Raw genomic sequence first — 20,793 nt, 5'->3', positions numbered from 1 at the left:
CTCTGTGCTTCGGCGTGAGTCCCAGTCGTCGCCTTTTAGCGCCGTCACAAGGCTTTGGAGAAAAACCGCCGTTTTCATTTTTTTTGCCAAAACAGGAAATTAGGGGGAAGCAAAGGTGTGGGCCCCGAGGTCACGACTTCAAATGCCGCCTTTGTGCGTTGTTTGCACGTGTGTTGTTTTTTTCCGCCTCCGCTGACCTTTTCAAAGAACCTGCAGTTTGTGTGGGGCTGCTCCTCTCGGGGGGGGGTTACAGAAGGAAGACGATCGCTTTCCTCTGTTCAGACGCAGCCTGAAGCTGAAGGATTGGAACGGGAGAAGAAGAGGAGCAGGGCGGCCTCAGCTCCCGCCCCTCCTCGCCCCAGTTGGGGCGTGTCGTTATGGAAACAGAGCGGAGGGTTTGAAACTTCAGCGCTCGGCTCGGACGCTTGAAGGTGCTGAGGCATGGCTCCGTCCACGAGGCTGCGGTCAGACGCGTAGACTGGTCCTCCTCCTCCTCCTCCTCCTCCTCCTCTCCTGGAGGACATGAGCCTGAGGAAGAGGCTCTCCTTCAAGCGGGTCTGGAGCTCCAACACAGTGAGTAGTCCTGCTCAGGAAAAAGTTCTGCTTCGTCTTCAGAAGCCATTCGGAGTTTTGACCTTTTTCCTGCCAAGGTGGGAACGGGGAAGTAGGAGAATGATGCTCGTGTTCTCACTGCCAGAGAGGCTAACATGGAAACTCTGTCCTGCAGCAAAACGCACAGAGAAGAAGAGGGATTGTATTTCTCTGTTCTTCTAAAGAACACAGGAAGGGATGTGAGATGAATGAGACAAAAAGCGCCTGGAGCTGTTTTCTCCATTTTTGGACGCCTTTTTCCACAAGTCAGATGGTTTCATCTGGACGCCTCGTCCTGCATGTCATCAGGGGAGGTCTCACCTTTTCTTTGTCTGCTCCCCTCCTGACATGCAGGACGGCGTCCTGCATGTCAGGAGGGGGAGCAGACAAAGAAAAGGTGAGAGGAGAAGTGGGCTGCTTTGATTGCTGCCGTCTTTTTCACACCTGCATGTGTGTTTCTTCAGGCAGCGGGCCAACTCAAACAAGCGCTTATCAGTGTCCGCGTCTCCTAGTCTTAGCCTTTTTTTTTCTTTTTTGGAGGACAGACGGCAGGATCTTGGTGTTTTCTCAGGCGGCGAGGGTGTTTCTTGAGTCGGTTCTAAGTGTCGACCGTCTGTCCCGAAATGCCGTTTTGCAGATGACGGTTGAGCGGCGGTTGACGCCGTCCTGAAGTCAAGCTCTTGTGTGGCAGTCGGTTTTGGCAGGATGTCCCGGCCCGCTCAATGCAGGCCACTATTTAACCTCATACTCAAAGGTAAACACACAGGCCCGTTCAGACTCCAGCAGCTTCCTGGACGCTTGTGAGCGCGTGCATGTGTGTGCTTTTTTGCCTTCGGTTACATGAGCTGTTCCCACAGGAACACGTGGACCTGACTTTCCTGCTCCTCAGTCTGTGTGACCTGTGGGCTTTTTTTTGTCAGTTCAATTCAATTTCATTTCTACAGCCCAATATTTACAACAATAGTCGTCTCATACCGGTAACTGTGTAAAAAACAGGAATCATAAAGAACACAAAGTCATAGAATTCAACAGGTAATGACGAAATTAAACTGGGCATCCCTCACCTTAGATCCTCCTTCTCTGTAAGGAAAAGAATGGAATTCTGGGAAAAAAGAAGAAACCTCAGGGGTTCCCACATGAAGGTGGGATCCTCCCCCAGGACGGACAGGCAATGTACCAGAACACTTAGTAAAGAATTAGCTCATCTAACTCTACAACTACATGCTTAAATAGTCCAGCAGATGGACTTCATCCAGATGGAGTAGGGGGACGGCTGGGGACGCGAGACGAGCCATAGGTATCACAGGACTGATATGAGATCAGAGAAGCTAAAGAAACCTCAGATGATCAACAGTCTCTGAATGTTTGACCAAAGCAAAGAGGTCAAAGAGCAGAGGGAGCGTTCCCGCCACAGACGCACATCTGGGAGGCTCGCTGCTGGTTTCCGTTTAGCTGTTTTGAGTTCTGCGATGCTCAGATTTCAGTTTCCACCTGAAGCTACGTTCACACACCACCCTCTGCAGTACACGTTCAAGCGACCGCTTTCGCGAAAAAAAGGCTATGTAAATGTGCATTTCAGGCTTCCATGCTCAAAACGATGGCGTTCGCGCTTAGCTACACAAGTTCCTGCGACTGCATGTGGGCTCTACGCTGAAAAACACGCTGCCATTGAATGCACGTTGGAAGTTGAACCAGGCACAACTTTGACTAGGATTTGGTAGTGATGAATGGATGGCGTTCCTTTCAATTGGGCCACCATTTGAGAATTGATGATGGAGGAGAAATACACAATTGCGTTTTTTGGCCGCCAAGTTTTTCATACATCAGAATAGAGTTGTGAAAGAAAAAAGCCTGGAGTGAGATTTACCAGATTTACATCCTTTCTGACATTTCGTACCAAGCTTCTTACAACTGTAGGTAAAGAAGAAGCCCCTCCCTGCTTGTCCAGTGTGAACACCATCTTCAGTCACAGCACACTGGGGTTCCCTGGGTCCCATCTGCTGGACTTTCTGGTCATCAAATTTTCGGTTTTTGGTTTTCAGTTGCTCCTCCGTCGTCCGTTGCCTTGTCCTCCCCCCCATAGTTCCTCGTGCTTTAGGATCTCCTTTGTTTGTTTCTTCTTTGTTCACATTTTGTTCATTTATGTGAGGTTTGAGGGTTGAATGAAGTTTCTGTCCCCGAGCTGTTCCCCTGTGTTTGGTTCCTGCATCCCTCACAGCATCAGTCTGAAAGGGTGAAAACATCTTCTAAAAAAGCAAAGTTTAACATTAGACAGTCTTAATAGGTGATTGTTGGAATGAAGAACAGATCTTCCGTCACGAGTGACGGAAGATCGGAGCGTAGGATCGTCAGGTGGTTTTGAGTGGCATCTGCTGATATGCGGTTGTTTTCCCAGCTCTTAATTCACCAGTCAATCTTCGTTCCAGTAGTCCCCTATGGTCATTGGCTCTGGGTCATGACCGAAAGGACGAAGTCCCGAATCCAAACGGCTGAAATGAGCTTTCTCCGTAGGGTGGCTGGGCGCTTCTTTGGAGATGGAGGGAGAAGCTCGGTCACCCGGAGAGAGCTCAGAGTAGAGCCGCCGCTCCTCCACATCCAGAGGAGCCAGTTGATGGTGTTTGGATACCTCCTCCCAGGGGGGGTGTTTCGGGCATGTCCCACTGGGTGGAGGCCCACGGGAAGAGCCAGGACAGGTTTGAGAGACTAAGACATGTTGACTGACCTGGGAACGCCTCAGGGTCCCACCAAGAGGAGGAAGAAGCTCGGAAAAGGGAAGTCTGGGCATCTTTGATTAGACTGTTGACTGCTGGATGGATGGATGGATTTTTGGTCTCCTCCTCATAAAGTCTTAGCATCTGCTCCCATCCCAAGAAATAGTATTTTTTTCTTTTGACCTGAAAACGAAACCCACCAGGATTTAGGCATCATTTGGGACTTCAAAGCTTTAATATTTTAAAAACTGCCATGTCTTTTTTTTGGTCATAAATGGTTCTTTTGGTTGAGTTGTCTGATCTGCCCCGCCCCTTCCTCACCTTTCACACCTGATAAAGTACAAGCAGATCCAAACGGGCAGAGCTAGCTGCTGCTTTATGCTCGTGGATCTAAGGACAAGTTTTCCCCGTCAGATAGAAATGTTTCCAAACTCTCCTAATCCTCGTGACTGTCCGAAGCAACGGGGCGGCCAAAAGCTGCTTCGTCCTGGATCGGCTCTGACTGAACTCTTCCTGGTTGCCAAAGAAACCAGAACAATATGAATAACGTGGAACATACAGAGAGGGCCTGTGGATGTTTTGCCCGTTAGTGTGTTGCTGCTGCCGCCATGTGATTCGGTCGTCTTATCTTGTGTTGAAGTGGGTGTCACGCTGACGTGTGCTCATTGTGTAACTGTGGAGAAAACTCACTGTGTCAGTGTTCACAGTGTTCACTTCTCAGAAAGTTGACCTCACAGAGTTTTGTCTGTTTGAGTCAAACTAAGGCTGCGTTTCTGTGAAAAGCCGCCATCCGACCCAGAAATGGGCTTACACAACAGATCAAATTGGAACCAACAACTCTCAGTTTCACATTATTAGAATTAAGAATGGTTTAAAAAATTTGATCTGATTAGTTTATACTTTAGAAGTGGGCTACCAAATCCATGAGTAATCTGCCCTTTAAGGCAGTTTCTTGTGTTTTGTCTTTAGGCAGAAATCCTTTTTTTCGGAAGTTCTTTTTAATGTAAGAGCTTCCTATTAGTAAAAGTTTCAGCTTCTTCTCTTTGAATCACTGGGGAAATTAACAGATTAAACTGTATTTGGAAGGTAAAATGATTTTTCTGTCAACTTTGTTGTAAATCCGACTGATTTAGGACTTTGACAGTGATCCCAACCTATTCAGTAAACTGGGGAATTTGCAATATTGGGATAAATCAAATGCAATCAAACTTTATTTATTTAAAGCACTTCTTATGCTTTGAGCAGCTTAAAGCGCTTTACAGTAAAAAAAAAAAAAAGACAAAGGCACAGAAATTCAAATTAAAACCAATCCACACCTTTGCCCCACCCCCCCACCCCCCCTGCATTGACACACACACACCCTGAATACTGGCAAAAAAAAAAACCAGGACTGTAATTATAAAACAAATCGTTGTTAGGTCCAAAATGACCACCATGGCAGCACCAGAACATGCTAACACCTGGGCTTTGACCCACACACGGGTGCTGTGGGATCTTGGGAAGTTGCCCATTGAGTGTTTGTGTTACGAACGTGTCCCCACAGGAAACGTTTTTAGACTATTCTGTCTGCAGCTGATGCAGAAACACCCACCCTGGTCAAAATTGCGTTTTTAACATGTGGCAAAGCGAACGCTTTAGACATAATTCCTGAGTATTTCTTTATTCAAAGGTTGTGAATTAGGAGCAGACGGGAAAAAAAAGCAGTTTGAAAAAGATGGTATTTGTGGGCGGGGCCACAAACTGCCTGCCCTTCTCCATTGCGATGCATCCACCTGCAGACAAACAGATCCATGAACGTCTTTGTTTTCCTGGTCTGAGCTGGAATCTGGATCAGAACTGGAACGATGGAGGGATAGCTCCAATGTCGCTGCTGTTTTTATGGCACTGCCAATGTTAGGTTGGGGGCTGTAAGCTAGCGGTGCAGAACATAAACAGCTGGATGCTGTGAAGAGCGCAGGCTTACTCCACGCCAACAATTCGCCCGCAACTCACATTTCTGATGAACTCCTGCCGCTCTGCAGAAACGACGTCCTAGAAAACGGCAGTTCTTTTTACATTTTGGCTAAAAACGGCATCATCATAATAAAAAAAAACCCTGGGAACACTTTTGAAAAAACAGATCCAAAGATGATGGGAGTGGGACTTTGAGAGGTGACCTTCAGCAAATTCTGGGGATTTTGTGGCTGAGTGTGGAGTATGAAAACGGACCGCACCAAGTGGAAGTCTGTGGTCCTACCGCGAAGAAACGGCTTCCCAGGAGAAGCTTTCAATAACCAACGGGGAAACGGCTTCCCAATAATTCCCTACATTTGATGAAACTTTGGGGGTTCGTCTATTAATCCGTGCAAAAGGCCCTCGTTGTGTCCATCACAGAGGATGCACAACAGCAGGAGAGGGAAATGAGGAGGGGAATGTCTGGAAAACCCCAGGCATTCTGTGTGGGCTCCCAGGAATGACCAGGATCTGCCAAGAGAGGAGGGGAAACACCGCTGGAATGACAGAAGAGAGGAGAGAGGAGGAAAAGGGAGCAGAGGGAGCAGTGGGGAGAGAAGTCATTGAGTTGACGATAGAAGCGGGGGGGGGGGGGGGGGGGGGTTGTTTGAGGGGAAACGAAGGGAAGACTGAGTGTTGCCACCACATGGCAGGAGTGTTGGACTCCAGGCTTCCTGCTGGTTTTTACAGAAATCCTGCCTTATCTGCTGCTGATTACCTGGATCAGGTGTTTGGCCTGAAAAAGGCTGAGCGCCGCATTCCTTATCTCTGAGGATGTTTAACGGACAATCCAGGAAAAGGAGCCAAATCTCTCACGACAGCCCGCTGACATCATGGAGGATAGGAAAAGAACACAAATCTGTTGGAGAAATCCACTAGAAAGTGGTCAAATGATCTGTCTATATGCAGCAAGTCAGTTTACATGTCAAAGTCTAGAAACAAGGAGTTCCATACAAACATTTAAAAATTAAGCTAAAAATCTCACTGATGAATAGAAATGATTTAAACTGAATATCATACGGCCCGATAATAAGTGTTTTTTGCTAGTTCTTAGCAAATGGTTTGTGTTTTTGGAGTTTTTATGTATTGAATTATTTTGTTTGCAATGATTAAAAAACTGGTGTATTAATAAATGACTCATTTTAGAACAAAATGTGAAGAAGTGCAGGTATCTGAGTGCAAGTTGGTCTTTCCGAGGAATAAATCCTCATACAATCTCGAACTAGCACTTTTTAAATCTAAGCTTTTGTTTCAAAAATAATTAGTAATGTTTTAACTCTAAAATATCATCCTTTAAATTAAACCAGTTCAATCAGTTGTAAAGTTAGATAAACTCAATATTTTTTGTTTTTATGAGTTTTTCCTTCCAGAGTAGGAGGGTCTAAGGTCAGGAATGCCCAGTTTAGTTTAGTCTGTCTAGTTCAGTTTAGCCGTTACCTGTTGAAATTTACAACTTTATGTTCTTTATGATTCATGTTTATTTCACAATTACTGGTATGAAGCCCATTGAGACGACTATTGTTGTAATATTGAGGCTATAGAGATAAAATTGAATTGAATTAAATTTACAATGAAATTTCAGTTGTTGTCTTAAATGATGTTTTTCTATTGTCAAGAGTTTGGAGCAAAAAGGATTTTGACTCTTTAATAGTAATTTCCCTATTTTTTTTTAGATTCTAGCGTTCTGGACTGCATTGAATTTGAGAAAGGGTTGGAATGGTGAGAAGCTAAAACAACTGAAAACATGGGAAAATATGTTAAATATAAAAAAAGCAAAAGGTTTGAAATCTTTGCAGGGTTGATCAGTAAAATGCTCCAGTTTGGTCAGTATCGCCTCCCTGTGGTCATTCTGTAAACAGCAGCAATCCTTTTTTGATCCTGTTCAGAAATGCAGCTGTTTACATTAGCTACAGTGTCCGGTAAGGGTCAAACCTCGACTCTGGTTCAGTGTGGAGTTCAGGTTCGGCTGTGGAAACTAGAGCGTTTACACCGGGGGTCCGCAAATCCCCTCGGCGGGGGAAGCTTCCTGCTAGTTTTCCAGAAGCCCTACCTTTTCTGCTGCTGATTACCTGTACAGGTGTTTTTGGCCTTAAGGAGCTTCAATGACAGGTTGGTAGGAAAACACGTAGGACACCGGCCCCCAGGGCCTGGATTTGGACTCTCCTGATTTACGCAGATGAAGGAGGTCTTGGAATTCATTGATGTCACATATTTGAACACTACATATCTTAATTTTCACAGTGAGCGTTTCCGTCTTCCAGCTGAAACCATTGACTATATATCAGAACTGGACTGAGTGACCCCTCCCCTCAAATCCCATTAGACTTCTACAAAGACACAAACAACTATTACTCAGTCATTCTTGCTCGAATACCTCTTTTTTTTCTCCTCGTCTTCTTGATTATTCTAATTCTTTCCTGAATTTTTTTTCTAAAGCTCAAGTCATAAATGGACCAATCAGATGCTTCAATTAGAAGTAAGTGGAACCTGCCGGCCCAACGTTTGAAACGTATCAGGTGGTTGGGGGTGTGGGCTTCCAACAAGCTCACTCCTGATAGGAGAGGGTGGTTGCCATAGAAACGATGACTCAGACCAGCGTGAGGGTGCACATCTGGGTTGGCGTTTAGTAAAACTTACTAGAGCTAAAAGTGTGTGGAAACATTGCTGCATTGAAGATGAGGGCATCAAAACACAAAGGACAATGAGAAGCCTGGAGATTTCTCAGAAACGGCGTTTTTGTAACGAACAGCTGTGAAATAAGCCTATGGAAACATCCAGTCGTCCACAAGACTTGCATGTGTTCGCGCTGTCTCTGCCATATGAATACGAATCGTCATCAGGCCCAAACCGGACAGGATCTTTTCATCCTTTTTTCTGGTCTTCCTGAGGATGTGGGGTTCATTTCCCCGTCCTCCTTCCATTGGTCTGACGTCTCGCTGTGGTCTTTTTTTCTGTCTTCTCTCCGCCTCACAGCGGTTTATTGTTTCTGTGAATAATCGGCATTGGGCCATAAAAACATTTCCAGTCTCTGTCTGAAGGTTCAGTCAAAATACCTGATTTAGGACGTTGTGACGTCACAGGTTGTGGAAACACACCCAAACTTTCTTTCTCCGTGTTACCGGTTCAGTTTTCAGCAGATTAGAAGTCGTATTAGACCTACCTTTTTAATCTAGCTTTTAGTTGAAACTTAGGAACTTATTTGAAAATTACTTATGTTATTTTTTTTGCCAATGTGATCTGTGTATGTGTATATATTTATTTATTATTATTATTTTCATTTTACTTATCTATTTTTTATTCTAATTTTTTATTATTTATTTATTCACATTTGTCATTTTATATGTCTATTAAGGTTTATTTATGTAGTTATTTGGTTATTTATCTATTCCTATTTTTTATTGTAACTCCAGTGTTTTCCTCAGAGGGATCCTCCACGTCGGTTTCTGACCCCCCTGCAGTGAACGGGGTCACTGCAGGGGGGATGACCCGGGTCTCTGACTCTTTGTCTAGATCGGGGGGGGGGGGGGGGGGGTTATGTGGTAGTGTACTCAGTGAACTTGAGTGGGGGGTTGCTGATGTGGACATGTCCCCAAAACATCGTTTCCCCACTTTAGCACAAAGCCCGGTTTCTACATTGCATCATTTTATCATGGTGTGTGTGTTTGTGTGTGTGTGTGTGGGGGTGGGGGGGGTGGGGGTGGGGGCATTGTGCGGGCTGTGAACGAAATATTTGTCCTTTTGTTTTGAATTTTGATTATGTTTTTACATGAAGCACTTTGATTAGCTCGCAGTGTAAAAGTGCTCTACAAATAAAGTTTGATTTGATTTGATTAGTTTCCCTCTGGCAACCTTTTACAGTGTGCTTTCTTACGGAGGCGTGTCTGTGTTTTCGTAACGTGGGGGGGCTTGTTGAGAAGTGCCGGTGCATGAACAGAGCTGGACTGTGAGATACTCTCAGCTCTCAGGTAGGGAGAGCCCCGCCCGTGCGAGGAGGTGTTCTGGCAGAGCAAGCACAGCCGGTTGACACAAGTCCGCCCACGAGGAAGACAATGAGGTGTGGGCGCCACCCTGTTACGGTGATGGGAGCAGCCACCGGCGGGCCGGGGGGTTGCATGTCCAGGCAGCCCTCCGCAGACAAGGCGTCTGTTTTAAAAAAGTGTCGGCTCAGTCAGGCGCAGAGATCCTAATCCATGTCTTTCTGTTTCTCCCCACAGTCTGCTGCAGTCTCTGACGGAGGTGAGTACATGCACCTTTACCTTATGTCTCACATTCGCTTCCACACTCAGTGGAACCAAAGGGATCTACGACATGGGTGGGCTGTGGTTCTCTCCAAACGGCCGTTTGGACGAAAGTGTCGCCTCCTCTGCAACATTCAGCTGCACCGATAAAGCAGCTGCCGGTCACGGATGGAACAAAATGAATTTCTTCAGTGCTGCTCCGCACCTTCCAGGTGTTTCTGTGACGTCAGGACGGCCTTTCACACGCCAAAGCCTTTCAGTCCAGAGGAGTTTCAGTCTCACGGTCTTCACCACCGCGGTCTGTTGACGGCGCTTTTACTCAAATGTCCACAAAAGACGTGTCAGAGAGGAGGGAAAACGGTGAGGAGAGTCTTTAGTGTGTCTTTATCGTGTTAGCTTCCGTTTTGGATGAAAACACTGCATTTCTAGTGTAGATGTTGCATCATTTAGGTTCTCTGTGACTCGATGGAGGCAAAACTGTTATCTGTGCTGCTAAAGAAGACCAGCCTTTGACAGGAACTAGATGCACAAATCTGTGCGATAAAATTTCCTCAGAGGATGTTTCCTGTTAGGAAATCAAGAAGCTCTGCATGACTGAAGTAATATTTGTTTCAATGAATCCAAGAGTGTTGATGCCAGAGCTTCACATGCTCTGTCCTGCCGTACCTGGATGGCTTGATGTTGTCCAGGTGAGGGGGGAGGGGGGTGTGCCTCCAACATCTAGTTATTTTACGATTCACTCAATCAGCAAAAAGGCACAAAAACTGGAAGGGTTCCTACCGCATCAGGTTTCTTCAGAACCATGTGGTCTGGTTTGCAGGGGTACCGGATCTTTGGAGGAGTTTATCTGATGGTGTGAAAGCTGGTTTAGGTTTTGTCAGAAAACAAGGGTCTTGCTTTGGGTGTGGTGCTGTTTACAGCAACGTGAACACAGGTGAACCGTCCACCGGAAGAAAGGGAAGAAGTAACGGTAAAGCGGAACATTTTAGACATCTCGCAGGACGGTCTTGCAGCAGTGTTGCCACAGGTTTATAAGGGATGATAAAATAATCAAGCAATCGTATTCACAATTTTTGGAAAGTACTAGGGGTCAGGGGGTTTGGGGGTACTGGGGCCGGACTTTGGACACGCCTAGCCTAGATGGCCTTTTTAGCTGTGTAATAAAGAATAAAGAGGTGTAGGTTCTCGTCAATATGTAACTGTTAAAGACTATCTAGATTGGACATTTTCTTTGGAGTTTCAATCCCTGGCCAGTAGCGGAAAAACGTCCCACAAACAAGCAGCTGCTGGAATTGTATTTCTGGGCGGTTTTGTCTGCAGTGCTGATGCTCAGCAGTGAGGCTCAGGAGATCTTTGAAAAAATGTGGCAGCAGAAATGGAGACTTATCAGACCAGACAATGTTTTTCCATCTTCTGTGGTCAAGTTTTGGTGAGTCTGAGTGAATTGTAGCCTCAGGTTCCTGTTCTTAGCTGACAGCAGTGCTACCCGGTGTGGTCTTCTGCTGCTGTAGTCCATCTCCCGCCAGGTTGGACGTGTTGTTCTTTCAGAGATGCTCTTCTGCACACCTCGGTTGGAACCAGTGGTTCTTTGAGTTCCTGTTGTCTTTCCATCAGCTGGAACCAGTCTGTCCTCTGACCTCTGGCATCAACAGAACTGGATATTTTCTCTTTTTTGGACCGTTCCCTGTAAACCCCAGAGATGGTTGTGGCTGAAAATCCCAGTAGACCAGCAGTTTCTGAGATCCTCAGACCAGCCCGTCTGGCACCAACAACCACGCCACGTTCAGCGTCCCTTCAGTCCCCTTTCTTCCTCGTTCTGATGTTAGAACTGCCGCAGATCGAGGACCGTGTCCACATAAATGCATTGAGTTGCTGTCATGTGATTGGTTACGTGGGCCTTCGCTACTTTTCATGTATTGAGTCGGTGAGACCCCCTAACAGGAAACGGCTGTCCCTGTAAAGCGGCGTGCTCAGGTGTCCTTCATGCATCTCCCTTAAATGGAATGTGGTGGTTTTTGAGAATCGAACCTGCTCCTGTCCTGCTGGGTCTGCTCCAGCGCCCCCCAGTGGTGGATCCTGTCTCTGGTGGCTCTGGTGACGGTGTGTCGGCCAATGCAGACATCATTTGCGGCTGTCCTCTAACAGGCCTCACATCACTACTGAACTGCGTTTGTGTTCTTTTTAGTTTCCTCCTCCCTCTTCGTTGAATTATTCATCCTCCTGACACTTGTGTGTGTGTGTGTGTGTGTGTATCACTTACCTGGCTGTGAGCTGGCGGATGTGTGTGAATGCGCACGCACGTGCTCGTGCACGGCGCGACCTGACTCCCTCCCTCCATGGTTTCTCAGGTTTTCATTCAGGTTGCTAACAACCAGCAGCCTATCCCTCTGTTTTGATGTTTCACTCTGCGGTTTCTGCCGCGTGTGCGCTCTCGCCGGACGGTGGCTTGGACCCGATGCGTTAGAACTCGTGACGGACCCTGACAGGGGTCGGGGGGGGGGATTATGGATGGAGGGACCTGGTTGCCTCTCAGAAGTCGATACATGCCCCGCTGGCACCACACAGGCTCCTACCAGCTGCACCCAGGTGAGGAGGCACTTCGTCAGCCTGACGTCCTTCTGTTTGGAAAAATCAAGCTGCTGTAATGGACAAAGATTGGATTTCTGCGGCGGTTTACGACGGTAATTAAGCAGGCGTCCAGACTCCCACGTTTAGTCCGGGTTCGGTCGATAACAGGGTTCTGATGCTCTGCACCGTTCTGCAGCTGTGAGGGCTCACTAGACTTCTGATACCAGAGGACTCTGGTCCACTTGGGAAGAAGAATGTGTTTACTTGCAAGTGAATTCTGGTGCGGTTTACTCCAGTGTGAATGCACACAGACTTTTCATGGACTTAAGTTTGTGGAGAACAAATAAAAATGGCAAATCTGAGAGGCTTGAACCGTAAAAAAGGTTGCGTTCGTGAACGTGGAGCTGCAGTCAGAGGACTTTTGGGACTAGCACCTTCTTCTCGTCCTGGTCAGGCAGTAGCCCCCCTTTATGAGATTCTCATTTTTTTTTTGTCCAGGTGCGCATCTGTTTCTGCAGATCTACCAGACCCCGCCCTCACTCTCCCCTTCCGCTCCGGCCACCCTGGTCAGAGCCTTTTTTTTTGTCACCATAGCAACCATTTTAGTTTTTAGTCACCTGGGGATGACAAACAGATCTATGTTACGTTTAGAAGAATCTGCAAAAGTAAAGTTTTGAGTTTCCTTAGCAACGGACTTTTTTGTTTTGTTTTGTTAGGGACGTCCACATTCAGCTTGAGCCAGGGATTCATCTCTGGCCTTTTCACTATTCTGATAAAAACCATGCGAGCAACAGGTGAACGTCACATTTGTGAGCTCTACAAACTTTAAAACCAAATTTATTTCCAAAGTAGCTACCCAGCTATGCTCGAGGAATTGATAGATCACAAGGAGGAGTTTAAATTTGTAGAAGGTTTAAAAAAACAACAACAAACATTTAAGATTGCAACCCCTGCCTGAGGTCAAAGGTCAATGAAAGGTCTGTTGTAGTTGTAGATATAACCTGGTCGCGTATGCGTGAAATTTTCTGAAGATCGCTCAAATGAAAATGCTCTTTTCCCATATTGCGGGAAAACGTAGGTCCTGTGGCCATCCCATAATAGTTTTAAAACGTCCGTTGTTGATATCCCTGACAGGTGTGTTTTGCTTTTGTTAGTGGATTTAGAAATACTTTTTTTTCTTTAGCTCCATGGGAGATTTTGGGCCGATTTTTTTATTTTTTTCTGGTGATGTCATCATCTTTTGGGAAGCCTCTCTACGGAGAAGGATGAGGGCCAGGGAGAAAGAAAAAAACAATAAAAGGGGAAAGACAATTTAAATCAAGAGAGAAGGTGTCACGTGACGAGAAGGCTGAAAACTGAATGTTATTGTTGAAGATCGCTGGGTATCACGTATAGGTACAAAACACGACAATCTGTTAGACAAATGTCGAGAGTACTTTCTGAAGGCTGTAAAAAAATAGATTATAAGGTGGTTGTTGATATAAACGGGTAAACGTATCTCGACAGAGCCCTTCGATTCTGACGGTGAAACGGGGATGTCGTAGATTAATAAAATAACCTACGAATAAATATCAGTAAAACTGTGATTTGTGCTTCAGGTGCACATATTTGACCCTGGTAAACTAGCAGCATTCTGCACATTTAAAAAAATGACTTCATTTACGTGTAAACGTCCGATAGCTTTTGCTTTTTGTTTTTTTTATTTTAACCCCTAACCCTAACCTTTTGTTAAGGCCTGCGCAGTAAATCGCATATTTATCGTTATCGCGATACCAGGCTGTGCGATACACATATTGCAAAAGTTGATGAAAATTGCAATAAATGGTTACCTTAAATGTGCTAAAACCATCTTATGGCAGCTAGAAGTATTTAACCAATCAAATAAATCCATTGATGCATTTGACCAATCAGGATGGAGCTCTTTTATTTATTTATTTACTTGTTTTGGAGCTTTTCTATGTCAGATGTTCATGTTGACTCTTATTTAAATCAAAACTTTTGCCATGAAATGCAAATAATGTTTTTGGTTGTTTTGCTATTCGTTCTCAAACCGCAAGTTATATCATCTTTGCAATATTGATCACTAGTATTGCATATGGCGAGTTTTCCTCACGTCGTGCAGCACTACTCTCCTGTCCCTCCATTAGTGAAATGACCTCCCCCGGTGAGCCTCGAGCACGCCAAAAAGACACGTAGAGACGTTGTTTTTGATGGTTTCACTCCTGCAGCTCCTCAGACTCTGCAGTGCTGTGCTGGAGGAAGTGGCTCACATGCGCATGTAGTTCATAATTCTGAGATCAAAGTCAGAATTTTCTATGCCTTCCTTATTTTCTTTTTCCGTGGCCCTAATCCTCTTCCGTATATCCTTCACTGTTCCCAAAATGAATGTGCTGGGTGTAAAGATGTTGGTGAGTCTTGGAGAAGGTTTCCCTCAAAGCCGCATTAAGAAAGCTGAATTGTGAAATCCGTCTGGTCCTTCAGTCCTGGACGGCTGCGGGACGGAAATGTTGACCGGGGCTCCTTTGGTCTCGTTTTTTGGTGTTTTCCTTTCTGCAGTATTTTATTTAAACAGCTAAGAGAGTCAGAGAAAAAGCCGCTTTTCTCCGTTTAGGACATATCGGTGATGCCCGGTGGTGTAGTGGTCACCGCCTCAGTGAGAAGGTCCAGGTTTGAATCCCGGCTGTGATCTCTGTGTGTGGAGTTTGCCTGTTCTGCTCGTGCTTGTGTGGGTTTTCTCCGGCTTCCTTCCACCATCTAAAAACAGTGCATGTGAGTGAGTGTGGCCCTGCAACACACTGGCGACCTGTCAAACCTCGTGACCCGTGAGCCCCCCCTGCTGGTGTTCGCAGTCCGCTACCCCCCCGTGTTGGGTAACGCCGTACCTCTGATATAACGAGGAAGTCGTTTTCTGTGAAAGGGGATGTCCGCCTCAGGCAGGAAACCTTTTTTTTTCGAACTTCATTTCCAGCACTTGCGTCGTCCCGGGCCACCTGACCGGCGATGTGTCCTCCCCCCGGCCGTTTTTGTGTCTTATTATATCTCAGTTGAGCCGCCCACATTCAGTTTATCAGGCCCGGGGCTCCTGCCCGGTTATTCTGGGCCGTTCTTTGTGAGGCTGCCTCCTGATCACAGCCTCACATTAGGAAGCGGTTTGCAAAAGAGACAAACCCTGAATAGACTGGGGGTATCCTCAAAATATCCTTTCAATGGGCATTTATGAACCTTTTAGTGCTTTGTAGGTAAGGTTGACCTTAGAAAAATAGCCGCTGAACATTAAACAATGCAAAGTATATATGAGGTCAAAGCAGAAAAAAGGGCCTCAAGAAATACACAAAAGCGATCATCATTCAGCTGCAGGGTCCCTTTGGAGGCTGTGGGGGGACAGCTGTCGATCAAAGCTTTGCTGCTTCAAGTCCTGGGCCCAGTGGAACCGAATCTCCGTCTTTGCCGCCGCCGCGGCGCCCTCATGGAGTGGAGCCGTTCGGTGACCACAGGCAGCTCCCAGCATGCACGAGGATCCGCGCGAAGGCCAACCAGGCCGCCTTGGATAAGCGAGAGGATCAGTTAGCAGTAGGGGTCACGCCAGGACACGGCGCCGTTGCAAAAGTGAACAAGTCCCTTGAATTGAAATCCCATTCGCTTTAATTTAGTGTTGCAGCTTCGCCATAAAAAATGGTTTTGCTTGCTTCCTGTCAATTAGATGGTCTGTTTATGGTTGTTAGAGCTGAAGCAGTTCTTTCCATCTTAGCCATAAAAAATTACTCAAAAATCTTGTTTTGCAACATAGAGAAGAAAACATCTTAAATCTAGCTTGTGCTTTATTTTTATGTTTTTATTTTTTTATTTCATTTCCGATTATTGCAAAACTTCTTTCTTACTGGGCCTCACCCCCCCGCCCCCATCACAGTGGGAGAAACCATTAAAAAAACATGAATGAGCCCCAAAGCTCTTATGAAGCTCAAAGGAATATTTCAACATTCACCAACAAACCCAAAACACACGTGTCTGGGATCTCCAAAACAAGTTTTGAAGTTATTATGGGATGGCCACATGACTTACAGCTTGGTGGCCATTCTGTGGCAAAGTGTAAAATCTGGTGATTTTTCCCCTCTTTACACTTCTTTCACTTTCGGCTTCTCCCATCAGGGGTCGCCACAGCGAAACAACCTCTCTTTCGAGGACGAGTCGTATGGTTAACTTGGCAATGTTTTACGCCGGATGCCCTTCCTGACGCAACCCTCTCAATTTAACCGGGCTTGGGACCGGCACAGAAGCAGAGAAGGGAATAGGGAGCAGTCCTGATTCGAACCCTGGTTTCACGGACGGAAGGCGCCGCAAACCAGCACGAGCTAAACTGGCTCCCCTTTTCCCCTCTTTAAACAATACGGGAAAATACAAATCTCAGACGCACGCCCCCAGTGTAAGTTTAGAACAAAAACTGAAATTCTGTTGACCTTTGGAAACCTCGGAAAGAGACCGCCATCTTAAATTTTCCAATAAAAACCTCACTTTAAAGCCCTGTCACACAGCCGCCACGGATCAAAATTGGTCATACGTAGAAAATGTGAGAAAAATTGTGGTCTTTATGTCAAATTTTCACAGACGTATCAGGAATGAACCACGTTAAAACCATGGAAAAAGTAGGAATAAACCACACAAACAGGAAACCAACGTAGAACATTCAATTCTGTTCTATTTGTATAGCCCAAATTTACAACAACAGTCGTCTGAATGGGCTTTTTACCGGTAATTGTAAGGTAAACATACAATCAAAAAGGATCATGAATACATAGAATTCAATAGGATAATACTAACCTTTAACTAAACAGACTAAACTAAACTGCCATCCCTGCCCTTAGACCCCCCTTCGCGGTAAGGAAAAACTCCCCCCAAAAAAACGGAATCCGGAAAAAACAAAGAAACCTCAGGGGTAGGGTTGTGGCGATGGATACCATCATCCATCGTGATGGGTGACTAACCTCACGATGGAGAGGGACCATCGTGATGCCACGCCCCCCCCAAGTTGCGAGTTGACACCATAAGCTGCGGTTACATGTGCAAAATATCTTGATCGAATCAATGGTCGGATTAGAATCCAATTGTGTACATGGGCCCAGAAAAACGTTTTCCATTTATAAGAAACGTTCACATGGTCACACTTTCGGTCAGAATAAATCATTCGCACATGCGCAGTAGGGTTGAAAATACCGGAAGAGAAAATTAGTTCCGCCATGCGGCTACATGCATAGATACGTCAGCTCGGTTATATACGAGATGATCTCCTAAATGTGCTTTTATTATTGTTACGGTTATTATGAAGCGCCTGTTCGATCATCATTTTATCTTTAATCCGTGTGGTCAGTGCTTTTCCTGTTGAACAACGGCTTTGGATGATCATAAATCCATACGGGAAACGCTGCAATCTGCATCTTGGCTGCACGTAAATATGTGGGAATAACATCAGCCTTTATTTTGTCGGGACACGACTGGAAACACAAATCCACGTGATTGTTTGAACGGTTTCTAAGGACTGAGCGACATTTCTGCTTTGAAGCTCACACCGTCAAAGCCGTTGTGTGTGCTGGCGGTCCGAGCTCTGCCCGGACACACACTTTACCAGGAGACCCGGTTCTCCTGAGTTCGGCAGCTCGTTCACGTAGAGCTGCGGGACGGATCACAGTCCTAAGTCTCCCACACGTAACAAAGCATCCTTACTTCCCCTCAAACAAAGCTGTTAAGTCCGTCTGCTCTGCTCAGAGACACGGTCGCTTGCTCCACCGCTCCATCTGACTATTAAGTGCAGGAGCGGACTACTTCTTTTCTATTTTGTTTTTGTTTTGTTCAAGTCACTTCCGTCAGTTTATACTGGACCATTGGGGATGAATCATTAGTTGGGAAATAAAATAAACAAAGTAATAAAGTAAAATAATGAATAATAATTATATAATAACGAAAAATTACCCCTCCCCCCTGACGATACCATTGTTCATCCCGATGGTTGACTGCAAACATCGTCTACTGCCAATTTAAGGGACATCGCCCAACCCTACTCAGGGGTGCCCACATGAAGTAGGGATCCTCCCCCAGGACAGACAGGCGATTTACCAGAACTCATAGAGAAGAATTAGACTATCTAACTCACATGTTTGAAGTCCAGCAGACGAGCTTCATCCAGATGGAGTTGGGGGGGCGGCTGGGTGCGCGAGACGAGCCGGAGACAGAATCCACTGCCAGGTGTAGGAGCAGAAGGAACGATAATCCTGTCCAAAGATGAATGTTTTCAGTCTAGCTTTGAATGTAGAAACTGAGTCGGCCTCTCTTATATGAGCTGGGAGTTTATTCCATAAGACAGGGGCTTGGTGGCTAAACGCTCTACCTCCAACCGTACTTTTACTAATTCTAGGAACCACAAGCAGTCCTGCATTTTGGGAGAGAAGTGTTCTCATTGGATGGTAAGGGACTATGAGGTCCTTAATATAGGACGGGGCCAGTCCATGTAAGGCCTTATAGGTTAACAGGAGGATCTTGAACTTGATTCTGGAATCAACTGGGATCCAGTGAAGTGAAACTAACACAGGAGTGATGTGATCTCTTCTGCTAGTTCCTGCTAACAATCTAGCTGCTGCGTTCTGAACAAGCTGGAGACTTCTTAAGGAACTCTTAGGACACGCTGCTAACAAGGAGTTACAGTAATCCAGCCTCGACGTAACAAATGCATGGATGAGTTTTTCAGCATCACTCCTAGAAAGTATATTTCTGATCTTAGCAATATTCCACAGGTGAAAAAAGGCAGTTCTACATGCCTGAGATATGTGAGCCTTAAATGATAAATCCTGGTCAAATAAAACCCCAAGGTTTCTAACTGTGGAATTGGGGGCTATACTTATGCCATCCAGGGAGACTATCTGAGCAGACAGAGCATCTCTGAGGTTTTTAGGACCAAGTATAATGACCTCAGTTTTTTCTGGGTTCGAGAGGAGGTCATTAATTGTCATCCAGGTCTTGATGTCACTGATGCAGGCGTTCAGTTTCTCTATATCCTCATTCTGGTCAGGTTTAGTGGATAAATACAACTGCGTATCATCTGCATAACAGTAAAAATTAATGCTTTGTTTCCTGATTATGTTTCCTAAAGGTGGCATATAGATCTGTGACGGTGTTGGTTTTTGATCACCATGGCCGCGTCGCAAATTAATACAATTACAACGCAGTATTCTTTATTAACAAAAAACAGTAACAACTAACTACTACCTATCTAACGAACTAACTATATAGGTGTTGTAGAATAACTGTGTGTGTGTGGGTGTGTGTGTGTGTCAGCGCGCTGCATGTGTAGGAGGAAGCAGTGTGTTGTGGGTGAGTTTTAGTGCAGACGTAAAAAAACAGATTTTTTTTTCTAATTGAAACATTTAAACAACAGGATAAGCCCCTGCAATATCTCGTCCCTCCAAGAGGGTCCGCTGTATCAGATGTTTAAAAAAGTATATGAGAAACAATACAAAAAAAGATAAAACAGTAGAATCTAGCTCTCAGTATACAGAGACTCACACCAACAAACACACCAGCTCTCTGTGAGTGTTGATTCTCCTGCAGTGGACCCCTCTCTAGCTGCACGTGAGGTTTCACCTGTGCTCTCTGGTACAGACATCTTTTCAGAATATTATATATTGCCCAGTAATAAACAGACTGCAGACACTTTGTCACCTTTCTGGTAGCCATGAAGCCTGACACGCATGAAGAACATAACGTAACGTTGCGCTGCACAAACAAACAAAACATGTAGTGATATTCATGTAAATCTAAGAGCGCGCGTTCATGTTTGGTGTTACAGAGTGAAGGAGAACAGTAATAAACCCCCCCAAAGCAAAAACCTCCGGCGGGCCGCCGTGTCGCGCACTCAAGAACGCACACCGCTTGTAAAGGAAATGAATACAATGGAAATGAATAATTAGAACGCAGTAAATTTGTTGTTTTTCCTCGCGAGAAACTTCTGTTGTAGAATGAGGATGTGTGTGTGCTTCTGAATCCGCGCATGTGTGTAAGAAGAGGGCGTGTGTGCAGCGTAGAGGGAGTGAAGGAGAACAGTAATAAAAGGTTTCCCCCAGAAGCCCTTGACGTCTGAACACAGGACTAGCAGAAAAAGTAAATTATCAGCAAAGATTAATGTGTTTAATGTGTTTATTATAGTTCCAATCACTTAAAAAAAGTGATTTTTTTAAATTGGTAGAAGGTTCTAAAGGGCGTGTCACACTGCCACTACGTGCAAAATGTAAGAAAATCATCAGAGTTGAGAGAATCAGGAACATGTGGTTCTACTGAGCTCTGACTGCGAGTTAATCTAGCAATAGTTCTAAAAAGAAACCTTGGATTATTTCCATTCTCTGATATTAAGGTTGAATAGTACTGGCTTCTAGCTCTACGCAGAGCTTTTTTATAATTTAATAGGCTATGTTTCCAGGTATTCAGAGACTGCTCTGAACCGGAGCGGCGCCATTCTCTTTCCAACTTACTGGTTTCTTGTTTAAGAGAACGTGTATGAGCGTTAAACCACGGTGCTACTTGGTTTTGTCTTACATACTTAGGTTTCAGGGGGGCAACAACATAGGGTTTACTCCTGAGGGCTTGTAAGGCATCATTAACAAAGTGGTCATTTATACTAGGACTGATACTATGGGAGCTGGACTCTCAGAATA

The 20,793-nt window shown here is 45.3% G+C and overlaps 1 protein-coding gene across 7 annotated transcripts in view; it reads left to right on the top strand.

Annotated features, from left to right (window-relative positions):
* The window catches only part of LOC101172559 (regulator of G-protein signaling 12), an 86,311-nt gene that overhangs the window by 42,705 nt on the left and 22,813 nt on the right, over nt 1-20,793 (top strand). For all 7 annotated transcript variants that reach the window (XR_002875046.1, XR_002875045.1, XR_002290886.2 and 4 more), the window contains exon 6: nt 9,509-9,530. Coding sequence is in view for 4 of the 7 variants with exons in the window: in XM_011480649.3 (XP_011478951.1) it covers nt 9,509-9,530 (22 nt within the window). In the remaining 3 variants the exon portion in view is untranslated. The remainder of the gene's footprint in view (nt 1-9,508; nt 9,531-20,793) is intronic.

The sequence above is a fragment of the Oryzias latipes genome, chromosome 1, assembly GCF_002234675.1.
Source record: "Oryzias latipes chromosome 1, ASM223467v1".
Lineage (NCBI taxonomy): Eukaryota > Metazoa > Chordata > Actinopteri > Beloniformes > Adrianichthyidae > Oryzias > Oryzias latipes.
This window is presented reverse-complemented; position numbering and strand designations above follow the sequence as displayed.